General features: G+C 40.4%; 1 protein-coding gene across 1 annotated transcript in view; it reads right to left on the bottom strand.

Annotated features, from left to right (window-relative positions):
- grip1 (glutamate receptor interacting protein 1) overlaps nt 1-12,286 on the bottom strand; it is a 391,803-nt gene extending 379,517 nt beyond the window's left edge. The window contains exon 1 of the mRNA XM_037542052.1: nt 11,814-12,286. Within this exon, the coding sequence (XP_037397949.1) occupies nt 11,814-11,868 (55 nt within the window). The 5' untranslated portion in view covers nt 11,869-12,286. The remainder of the gene's footprint in view (nt 1-11,813) is intronic.
- Between the last annotated feature and the right edge of the window lie 332 nt (nt 12,287-12,618).

Below are 12,618 nucleotides of genomic sequence, written 5' to 3'. Positions count from 1 at the left end.
AACTGTATTCCAGCAAGGGGTTCTCCCCTTGATTGCTAGATGTCCTCGCTGATGTACTCTGTCACAATTATCAGCCATAATTAACGTGGAAAAGAGAAAGCTTCAGCATGGCAGTGATATCAGCTCTCCACATGCTGATCGTGCTGCAGTCTCTTACTGTGGCTCATTAGTTAAAAAAGGTCCTCTTTCCCTCATGTTGCATGCTGAGAAATTGTATCATTAATCTTCGACCTTTTATCATAAATCATGGCAGAAGAGTGAGTTACAATTAGTATAGCTGATCTTGTTCTCTAGGCAGTATCTTCAAGCTAAGCTTTCCAGGCTTCTTACTTGACAGTAGAGCTGAATATTGAAATTCTTCAATACTACAGTGTATAAAAAAAAATTCAGTCATTTGTCAAGATTCAGTAGTTAAGCAGTTTGATTCCAATTCTGTGTCCAATATCATAAATACAGAATCGAATTCTGCATATGCTATTGACGTCAGCACTTCCTGATTAGTACACAATCTGTAAATATTCCACTTTCATGAACTTGCACTCATTCCTAGTTCACACCCACTTTGGATTTGTAGTATAAAAGAAGGTACGAGAAAATGTGGTTCAGGCATTATTATGTGCATTTTAGATAATTTTGACACTCAAGTATATAGAAGAGGTAATGAATGGAAATCCAGTGAACCGTGGAAGAAAAATGTGATGATAAAAATAAAAAAAAAATAAAACAGAATTCAGCCAAAATTAGCATATGGCTAGCGTCCTTTTTGGCTGATAACACTGGAGGCAAAAAATGTAAAAACATTTTATTATTCAAATATAACTGAGGGAAATCAGTACTTTTCATGTTGAGTGAGTAACACAGGCCGACTTCACAGGAGCTAATGAGCTAATAGAGCGAACCATTACAATAGTGGATGATAATGAGGACTGTGTCAATGTTCTTTGGAATACCATTCAAAGAACGTCTACATTATTACTATTGTACATTGGTTCTATCTGGTACTAATTTTCTCTCTAAACGGTAATGCAGTTTTTTCCCCCTATGAATCAGAATTTTTTTTGTTTCGTAAAAAAACAAGATGTACAAGGAATTTCTCAGATGTCAACACAGTTGTATGCAAATGTTTGTTCACTTGATTTTTGAAGTGAATATAAGTAAATACAACCTCTGCAACAAAGCATTTTTACAAATATCTAACTGTTCAGACAGATGTTAAAGCACAGTTACTTTATAAAAGATAGCGTAATAGATCCACCCCAGTGCTCAACAGCTGCCAAGGTGTTCTTTTCATTTCTTTTTCTCCCTCCAAACATACTTTTGAAAGCAGGAATCATATGTTAAGCTATTATTGGAGACCATTTTAACATCCAGGCTGAAATTGGATTAACATGATGCTCAGTTTTATAGGACAGTACCAGCTTGAGTCTTTCAAGGCTGCAAGGCCTTTTGACTGCTCCATTTCAGCAGATCCTAACAGGTGAAAGGCAGGCTGTCAAAGTCATGGGTCCAAAGTCCATAGCCCAGGTCAGCAAAGCTAGCAGTCTACCAATCAGAAACCACATCATGACCTCAAAAGAGCAAAGGTCAGCTAACTTAGTCCAGACCAGTGTTGGAACATGTTCAGCAAGACAGCCCAGTGGCACAGCACTCTGGTCAACAGGTTCTCCAAGGTTATTAGTGCCTCCAAAGGCTCAGGACACCGACATTATACTCAGACACACCAGCACCAGCAAGATAAATGGGCCGTAATGCTCACGATGACCTCTCTCTCCAAAGAGACAGAAAGAGCCACTGGGCCGAGCACTTCCATCGCAATACCTCTCAGTAAATACATGGTGTAAGGCCATTACAGCACTTAAAGACTGTGGATGGAGCAGAAAAACAACATTTCGATTGAGCTCCAAGGTCTTGTCCAGTTTTTCTATGACATGTACAAGTTCATACGCTGAAAGCACGCTAAACTTCTTGCCCCCAGCATACACCCTGCACAGAATACGCTCCCCTGTATTATCTTTGTGGATAGAGACTTGTATGTACTTGCTGCAAACATGAACAACATCCAAGGCAAATAGCAAACCTGGGGGTAGGGGGTGGGGGGGCACAACAAAAGGCAATTTCTTTTCATTTCTGAAAGCAATCATTCACAAACTTGACTTGGACACGTTACACTTTCAGCCAAAGCAGAAATCCGATTGGCTATTATACTCATATTGCTGAGGCTGCAGAAACCTTTGGGGAACTTTTAGCACTGTTATTTTCACAACCCTGAGTAAGCGACCTTTCAGTGGAAGTCAAGGCATTGACAGATGCAGAAGCCCACCGAAAAGATTTCTCACAAAAGGTGTTTCAACGCTAATGTACTCGTAATTTTGGTAAACAATGCCTTGGGGTACTGCATTAGCTTAATTAGAAAAGGTGCGCAGTGGGGACAACCTTTCAAAGTCGAGATGTAGAAAATCAAAATGCATAATTGATTCAGGGTAAATGAATAACAGAGTTATGCGATTACAAATGCAAACATTTTAAAACTTGTGTTCTACATCGGCTCCCAAGCATGATCAGAATCTCCTTCATTAGAAATAAGAGATGGAAGGAGTCCTCTTATGTGCCATCTTAGTACAACACTGGTGTCACTGCAGTGACAAAAGGATGTAGCACGCACACAAATAAATACAGTTTTTCTGCTCAGATTCCACCAACACACATACAGTAATTCTCCCTGTGCTACGCAAACTCCATTGCTCATTTAATCACCTCTTTTCAGGCTATCCACACAGATACGGCAAGAGCAGAGCCAGGAGAAATGTGTTTGAAATGAAAACAATAGCGAGATAAGGAGAGAATCTTGTTTGAATGCTTAAAATGTGATTTTGCCTAGTAAAAATCTCACCACCAGGAGACAAATGACATTCTTCAGTGTGGTTGCATTTTCCAGTACTTGCTATTCAATTCCCTATCATAAATTATGTATGATGCATTTTATTTGTTTCTTCTTATATAATAGTTCATATTGCTCTATTTGGCTACAGCGAGAGACTGAGCGAAACTAGCCAAATGGTACTAGCCAGTGTGAAGTGGGTATGCTTGGCCTGGCACCATCGCTCCCTCATCGGAGTTCAATGAGGTGAACATTGTCAGTGCACTTCAGATGCAGGGACGTTAGCAGGAATCTTCTCCACCAGCATTAGGTCAAACGCTGTCGGTGGGCAGTGCGCATAGCACCAACATGCCTCTTCATATAAAAACTCAGCGGGTGCAACCCAAATAAATAATTCAGTGGAAAAGGGCCACAAGTTAACTGAGGGAAAGAGGACACTAGACTTCCACTAATGGCACAGTCAGGCAACAAGGACAGCTGTCCAATAAAGCAGAAAAGTCTTAAAATATAAAAAGCTCTTAATATTACAGTTGCTTTGATGAATCGCTTCAATCGCTTAAGTTTCATTTATAGCTTGTTTATTCAAGGTGCAATTTTGAATGTAAAAGCAAACCACCGACGAAGCGTTTCTCCATATGCTCTGGTCCCTCCTCCATCTCAAGTCTAAAATCCTAGAACACTAAAATCTCAAACAAACAGCTATCCTTGAAGATTTTCTTGAGTTGCTGAAAGGCCAGAGTGGCAATGAAAAGGCAACTAATCACTCTTCATGTCATTTTATGTTAGTGAGATCATTTTTATACTATTTAATGCATAGATGGTTACAATCTAGCATGACAAGGCCTCACATAAGGGAGGAACTGATATGGGAATTGCTGGCCAAAGCTGACTTCCAATACTTTTCATGTACATGTCTGTCAATGCAGATACGTAAAGACTTATAAAGTCCAGAATTTGGGACCAGATGAGCTGGACCGTCATTACAGAGAAATGTAAGATTAATTTCTGTGGCGTTACAAATGTAGTAAAATGAATAAAAGCAGATGTTTCCTAAACATTCTACTCTTTCAGAGTTCAATTATTACATCACTTAACATCAGCTTGAACTAATCGGCCAGAACTAAACATACATTTAATTTTTAAATCAAATATCTGCTGATATTGATATGATTCTGATACCATTAAATATCACTACCTTACACCCATTTTTAAGTGTCTAATGAGAACTTTTCAAACTCCAGTGGTAAAAAAAAAAAAATCAAAAGGCATAATGTGGAATGTTAAGTGATGCATAACTACATAAAAATATGTAACATAAAAATATACTCTAAATAAGATGCTATTCGCAGAGTTTACGTTCCACCTTTTCTTTATATATTCTGAAGCAGAGTTGCATCTTCCTGGCTCTTCAGTACTCGCTGCAAATCTGATGAACAATACGTTCAGTAAAAAAGTACAGCACAAACGCACACAGACACTAAAGACTTGGTGCAAACTTCCATTTGTAGAACATCCACAGTTTTAACCGTAACCCACTTTTAAAAATAAACAAATGAGAAAATACACAAATTAGTAAACTGACAGAATCTTAGCTGACCAAGAAAGTTTCATTAGCTGACCAGTTCATTTAGGGGACAGACAAGAGTTTAAAAGAACACTTACATGAAAAATCTAATTTAAACCGTCTTCCCCATTAATATAGCTGTGCAATATGGACATAAAATGTTATGTTCGATAAAGAGTTGGATATCATCACGTCAATATGTGAAACTATAAACTATTTTTAAAATACAGTGTCTCTGACTAGAAGGGCTGCAAGAACTTTATTGCTATATAAGTGAAAATCTAACCTCAGGCTACCAAAACACAATTTTGTAAGCCTACAAAAACAAATAAATATATATTTAATTCCTTTTAAAGCTCTCCATGGTGATGCAGGTTTGTACCAGCAGCCACTGTTGCTCCCTACATTTTACCATATAGTCTATGCATTTCATACACAGCACAGAGAGTGAGACAAAAAAGTCATCACATTTTTACAAGCTAGTAGTTCAGGATGTGCATGTGTGTATTTTTTTAACTGGCTGTTTTATTCAGTGGTTAAGTTGCTCGTTCCATATGTGGAACAGCAGGGTTCAAGCCTGATGCAGGGAAACACTTGTTGGGTGTTAAACACTAGGTTCCCACCAAACCTTGGGACCGTGCCAAGGTAATTTGATTCATTTTGTTAGTGCACCCTTTAAAGATATTTGATGGGTAGAAAATGCTGCTGATATCAAAAGGAAAAAGTACAAATCTAATTCTATTCCATAAAACAAAAAAATCTATCCTGAAATATTACTCACTTACATTGAGTGATGTGATGTTAGTTATGTATTTCTTTCTGCAGGGCAGAAGAGTGTTTGAGAAGCATTATAGATTACTTTTAGATGCTCATTTTAAGTGTTTCCATCAAAAATGTCTCATATCAGCTGATCCTCATGGCTCCTCAAGTGGTATCGTGACATCTGTAATAACAAAGATAAAATTATCTTACTACCCTTGTAGCTCCAATGCAAAAGAATCAGGCAAAAAATATATGTTGGCTGATTAGCAGTGTTTGGGTTGAGGACAAAAAAAAACAAAAAAAAAATAATTTTATTTTTTTCATCCAAACGTACCTTGAACTGGTTGAAAAAGTAAGCAAATCCAACACATATTCAGCAGCGGCCTGAGCTTCCTGCAATATCCTTGCTTTGTTAGGTGGGTCCTCTCAGCACCTGCCCCACTTCTCTTCAAACCCAATTACATGCCACACTGGCAGGATGCAGTGCAGCAGATCGGAGGGCTGGCATGCTGGGCACTAGCGGTGCTCAGGATTAGCCACCGCATACGGCGCCATGCTGTTTCAGCGTGAAACCACAACATCATTACAGCACACACACACAGTCGGGTCAGGCCTGCAAAAACAACACTATTAATGTATTCCATTACACTCCTTCCCCCTCACCACACCTCTCCACCTATGACCCAGATGGTTTGGGCCTGAATTGACTTAAACACTTTCCCCAAGCCAAGCTGAAAAATGCAGCAGTTACAAAATAGAGATACAGTGGCTACCACGATAAGTTTATAAATTATTCATGAACAAAGCTATTTGAATTATAAAATTCTTCCCATCATCCATGGCAACACTACTCTGAGGTTAATTAATTAAACGCTAAAGTAGTGTGTTTTGTGTGCTTTGGAATGTGCACAAGTAGTCAAGCGCTCAGTTAACAGTTTGAGCTGCCAGCGTGAATACTAATATCACTACTTGGACATTCATCGCGTTTTATCACAGGAAGAAAATATACGTGCAAACGATTCAGTTAAACACAGCAATTTGTTTGTATTTACGAGCCCGTAAATATGTCTCAGTATGTGCTGAAGTGCTAGTATAGACTAACAAATGTAACATAAACAGATTTAATTTGCTCTGCTTTAAGCTTCAGATCAGTTATAGCCACTTTTCTTGCATCATCGACAGGAAACTTTTCCACTACATGAGAAGTTTTATGTAAAATCTCCCTCAACATTTGATGAGATTTTGATGAGACAAGGCTAAAATCTCCTAAAGTTTCTCCTTCACCAGTAACTGCCGCATGTAGTTGTGACTACAGTGTTTGGCAGTATCTCGTTGCAGATTAAATGTATCAGTAAACCAGCTGCAGTGCGTATAAACGCAAATACGTCCGTTCATCTCCAGATTATCAAATGTTCATCTTAAACCTCTCTCTTTGCCTTTTCGTTAGCTACTAGCTAGGTGAGGCCGTTGTCTGTGTTGCTATAGTGACCAGCAGTCTTCTGGGTTAAAGAGTGAAATAGCAGTTCTACATTAACTCCAGCATTTAAAACTATTTATTGTTAAAACTGTGTTAGAACTATCAACAGAGCTTTATTTTACTACAAAGGAGGATTATTTAATTTTTAGCAAAAAAAAAAATCTACTTCTGCTGTGGAGCCACAACAGGGCAGCAAAAGAGGTGCATGTTGCCGACCCCTGAACTAGTCTAACTACTCCAACTCATCTGCAGATAAGATATTTTTCTGACAAGTAACATGTACACACATCATCCACTGTAGACAGCAAGTCTCCATCAGCATCCAACCTGATTAGCTCACTAGCTTATCTGAACACAGCCCCAACTGCAATATTTTTGCGCCGAACCAGTGCTGTCATCTAAAAAAGTAAGCCTGCATCCCTGAATGATATCCGCTCATGAAGTCTTACGGATAATCAAACATCAAAATGATACGGAATGCACATTCATACTTTGAGCTAAAGATGCATAATATTAGAACCACATCAATGTCGGCAGATATTTGTTTAGATTTTACCAACATTTCAAGCTGATATTTGCTCGTGTATTTATTGTTATCTAGAAGAACAGAATGATTAGATGATGCTGGACTGCTGCGCTAAAATATCTGAACTTTCCCCCCATTTTACTGCTTTGGTAACCCGACAAAAGTAAATGTTATATTTCTCTATAACACTAATCCGGTGGAATGGGTCCCAATTTCTACATTTTATAAAAGTTTATGTATCAGCACTAGTGTCAGCAGATACATACAAAGAAAATAGTGGATAATGGTGCACTTTTTTGGTAAATCAATTAATCGAAGAATAGGTTTAGGCTGGCCTATTTTAGCCCTGACCTTTCTGATTTTTTCTAGGCACCAAAACACAGTGATGCTCAGTTTCACTCTGCTAGTTAGTCAGCCGGTTGTTGGAGATTAATTTTCTTGTATCACAGCATGTGCTTTTGTATGTATGCAGGTTCTTTGTCGATGTCTTTGACTGCACTGCATGATGCTGATCTATTTTTGTAGCTGTGACAAATTTGGGAAATTTAGCATATGCTTGCATCATTCAAAGTCAACAGACAGAAAGCTCAGATTTCTGAAGCACTCTGCATTTGTTAATGGTGTCAACAAATTTAACACTCAAATGAATAAAAATAAAAATGGCATCTTAATTATCCGCTGTCTGTCTAAATACACTTCCTGATTAGGCCTAATCAGAATGCCACTTTTATACACAATATTCCTGCAGTGTACACTTCAAAAACGTGTCCGGAAACAAAAGCACTCAAAAACATTGCACCTGCACAGACACAGCATTCGCACTCAGACACCTGTCTGTTTCCATTCCTGTCAAAAACGTCATACTTCCGTTGAGACAGAGCCTAACGAAGTCCATTTGTGTGTTAAAATATATGATATTAGAGTTGTCATGAAGAGATATCAGCTGTTGCGACTGCTCATTCGTGATGCACATGCTTTATAAGACTGTAATGGCCTGATTACGCACAATGTAGATATAATGAGCTTGATCGGCCACAACTAGGCCTGAACATAACAGTCCTGACAGAAACAAAGCACAGAACAAACACCAAAATGTGGGACTCCATCTGAACTGTTATGAAGGTTCCACACGCCCTGACACATGCATCGCATATTTTTTATATAGAATCTGTATATACTCGTCATCCACAGTGCCGAAAAGCAGATGAGGTATAGTGAGTTATGGACTTCCGAGGCTCACATAACTTGCAGAATCAATACAGAATGAATCTATGCAAACCACAATTCATCTGGCCCACTGCCTGACTCTATATGACCAAATTTAGAGAACATGGTGAATAATTCACATTCAATTGCTTATATGATTACCATTTGTATGCTAATTCACATTCGTTTGCTAATGAAAATCTATGTGCAGCCTAGGCAACTCATGTTCCAGAAAAAGAGCATTGACAAGCTAGAAGGGAGCTGCTGTCATAATTGCCCTCAGATTATTTCCTCAATTAGGTGCGAGATAATCCTTCCAATATGCCTACAAAATCTAGGTTTTGGAATGACGTGGGTTTCTCAAAATGCCCTGGTCATTTCCATGCAACACCACCACAGATCGCTCAACAGTCTGTGGTCAAGTGTAATAAGTGAGGCCTGATAAATGGGGGTGGGGAGGGGGGGGGGGGGGGGGGGTTTTGTGATTAATATCTGATAATGGTTACAGCCTAATAATACCTATGGGAGTTTGTGATGTACAGCCATCTGATTGTGATGGATAATGCAGAAATGCATATGCTCATGCATGTCACATATTCCAAAGACGTATGAGTCAACCTCACAACAGCCAGTGCTAACCGGTGCATTATAAAACATGTATATGGAAACAGCAGCCACTAAAATACAAAGGCAGGAACATTGCTGTGAGGACCTGATTGCACTCAGCCAGCATAAGCGAGGTCAGGCACTATTGTTGGATGACTAGTTCTAGTGTTGCTCCATCACACCAGCATGCTCATATGATTAATGCTCACTTACTAAGGAAAATCTAAGTACAGTAAAAAGCCACTCGGTCTAGAAAAAGAACATCTTGACAAGCCGGAAGATGGCAGCTGTCATAACTCCCCTCAGATTATTTTCCCAATTAGGTGCGAGATAATCCTTCCAGTATGCCTAGAACATCTAGACAGCAAGGCAATGGTTTTGTGATGTCCAGCCAGATTAGTTTCCCCATTCACTGCTTACATGTATGTTTGTCCTTCATAGCACGCTCAAACTGCCCACTTCATTTCCAGGCAACAAAAACAGCAGCAACAGGCTATTCTACACACTTAGAAAAGACAGTTCTTCAAGGTTTTTTTAAAAAGCAATGGTTCTATTTAGAACCATAAATTCCATATAAAACCATTTCAACACCGTTTTTACAGACTGATGGAGAATGTGTTGTATATGGTTCTACTGAAGCTTTTTGAAAATGGTTCAACAGTCCCACATTATTGTTACAATGTTAAGCTTGTAACAAAAGGAGAACCTTTAAGGGTTCTTTAGTAAAGGCAATGCTTCTACTTAGAACCATAAATTTCATATGTAAATATTTCATGCTTAAATGGTTCTTTGCATGGTAAAATCGTTTTTTAGACTGATGGTGAATATGTTGCATATTGTTCTATGTAGAACCTTTGATTTTTTTTCTAAATAACACCAAAAAGCATTCTGCTATGGCTACAATATCAAAGCTTGTAATGACAGAAGAACCTTTAAGGGTTCTTTAGTAAAGACAATGGTTCTATTTAGAACCATAAATTCCATATAGAACCATTGCATGTTTAAATGGTTCTTTGCACAGTAAAATAGTTTTTTAGAATGATGGAGAATTTGTTGCATTTGGTTCTATACAGACCTTTTTGAAAAAATTTCTACATAGCACCAAAAAGGCTTATGCTATTGTTATGGTGTCAAGCTTCTAACAAGAGAAGGTCCTTTAAGGGTTCGTTAGTGAAGGCAGAGGTTCTATTTAGAACTATGAGTTCCACATAGAACCATTTCATGCTTAAATGGTTCTTTGCATGGTAAAATGGTTCTTCAGATTGATGAGCGTGTTGTATATGGTTCTATATAGAACCAAAATGGTTCTGCTATTGTTACAATGTCAAGCTTGTAATCACAGAGCAACCTTTAAGGGTTCTTTTGTAAAGGCAATGCTTCTATTTAGACCTATGAGTTCCATGAATTTTTTTCTTTAAATTGATGCATGTGTTGTGTATGGTTCTACAGAGCTCCAAAACGGTTCTGCTATTGTTACTATGTCAGGTTTGCAACAACAGAAGAACCTATTTTGTATATACAGCCATCTTCAAAAAGGATCTACTGTATATAGAACCATATAGACCACATTCTCCATCAGTGTGAAGAACAATTTCACCATGCAAACAGCCATTCAAGCATGAAATGGAACTCATGGTTCTAAAGAGAACCACGCCTTCACTAAAGAACTAAAGACGAAGAAGCATTTTTTGAAGTGTGTGTAGAGTCTATGGTCAGGTGCAGGTTACTTACTACTACTCCGACCCTGCACACGCACTCCAGCTTCCTACGGCCGAGCTGGCCGTGCATGGCTGTGCAGGATTAGGTTTCCTCGCTTCTGAGCGGCAGTGGGTCTGACTCGGCTAGTGCACAATTCAGCGACAGTAAACGGCAAACGGGGGCATTCTGCGTTAGCTAACGTTATAAGTAGGACTGGCGTTAAATAACGATGACCGTAGCAGAACTGCAAGGCATGCCCTGCGGCCACGGAGCAGCAGCAGCAGGCTAAGCGTTCGCTGTTGTACGGGATAAGCCATTCATCTAAGACCAATGCTCCTCCGCTTGCGTTTTGACCCAGACAGACAGACAGACAGACAGAGGCGATGCTGAATTATACAAGTTTTAAAGAACAGGGGAATGGCCTGTTCTTCACGCTGCACATCTCCCGGATAAGCCTGTCTGGAAAAGCATGACCACGGGCTGCAGAAAAGGCACCCAGGACCGAGGACTTTTAACGCTGGCTGCATGCTCTGTATGCATGTGGTATTCATGTCTGCTAACATGGTCGTGCTTGGAGCGGCAGCTACACAGCACAGCTACTACCTACTACCAGCCCTCCGGTTAGCGACATGTGGGTGAGGGAGGGAGAAGGAAAGATAGCTCAGGCTATCAGGATGGCGATTTGAGGTCTGAGACGTGGAAGGACGAGGAAAGAACAAGTGCACGGCGAGGGAAAAAACACACGAGGAAGAACTTCCTATTCACGTTTTCCGTTCCACCTTAAAAGCCCATGCGCCAGAACGGAACCGCAGCAGCACTTAAGGTGGACCGGAAAAGTCTAATGAGAAGCTGGATACAAGACGTTTGAAAACAGATAAAAAGTTGACACAATAGGCAGACTGTAGCGACCGCTTCACCCTCCCTCCACCGCCTCAGCCGCTACACCGGTGTGGATATAAAAACACACCGGCTGGAATAACGAACACAACTTTCTCTCCTAACCGCACCAACAGGCAAAGCGAAGGGAAAGCCAGCCGAACCGCTCCGTATGAACGGAGGAACCGTGATGGAAATTATGGGAAAAGCGCTCCCCTACCTCCTTCTTGGTCGGCTTGTAGACAAGCGGGGATGTTCTTCTTCCAGCCCGGCATGTTTGGAGCATTCACAAAGCGGGTTTTCCCGAGATAAAGAAAAAAAAAGCTCACACGCGTTTCAGCCCAACCGCGGCTTCCATTTCGCGTTCATTTTCCCCTCAGCCGGTGCGTCTTCCTTTTTCAGCGGCCGCTGTAATTCAACGCCGTGTCTCCCTCTCCTTGACTGTCTCTCTCTCTCTCCCTCTCTCTCCCTCCCTCCGCCTCGCGGTGGACTGGGCTGAGCTGAGGCGCGAGCAGTGAAGGTGGCAACTACAGCCACACACATACACACAGGAGACTTTCCCCTGCCGTTCACTGTTAAACCACGTCTGATCCAACGAATACCGAGTTAAACCGCTTTCTCAAGGCTTCTGACTCGCTGCTAAGCCGATCCGCGTGAATATGACTCCCTATAAAGAAAAGTGTGGTAACGTTATTGGTCTGCTCCGGCGGTGTCGCTGAGTACGGCCTCATTCATTCATTCATAACCCGGGCAGTGTGCGCGCGCGGCCGCTGCAGTTTGGCTTGAATGTCATACTTCAGACGCTTTCTTTGTTCTTTTTATTGTGGACAAACAGACAGGGGCCATATTCTGTGTATACGGACCCCCGCTGGTAACATCCCGTATAAATAAAAATAACGCGTGGCTACGACTTAATTTTGTTTCCACGCGAGAATAGGGCGTGGCCACGTGTTATTTTTTATTTATATGGCGTGTCACTAGCAGGGATCCACATGTGTAAGCTCAATCTTGCCATTTCAATTCAG

Source organism: Pygocentrus nattereri, chromosome 1, assembly GCF_015220715.1.
Source record: "Pygocentrus nattereri isolate fPygNat1 chromosome 1, fPygNat1.pri, whole genome shotgun sequence".
In the NCBI taxonomy this organism is placed as follows: domain Eukaryota; kingdom Metazoa; phylum Chordata; class Actinopteri; order Characiformes; family Serrasalmidae; genus Pygocentrus; species Pygocentrus nattereri.
Note: the sequence above shows the minus strand (reverse complement) of the source record. Positions and strands in the feature narration are given on the sequence as shown.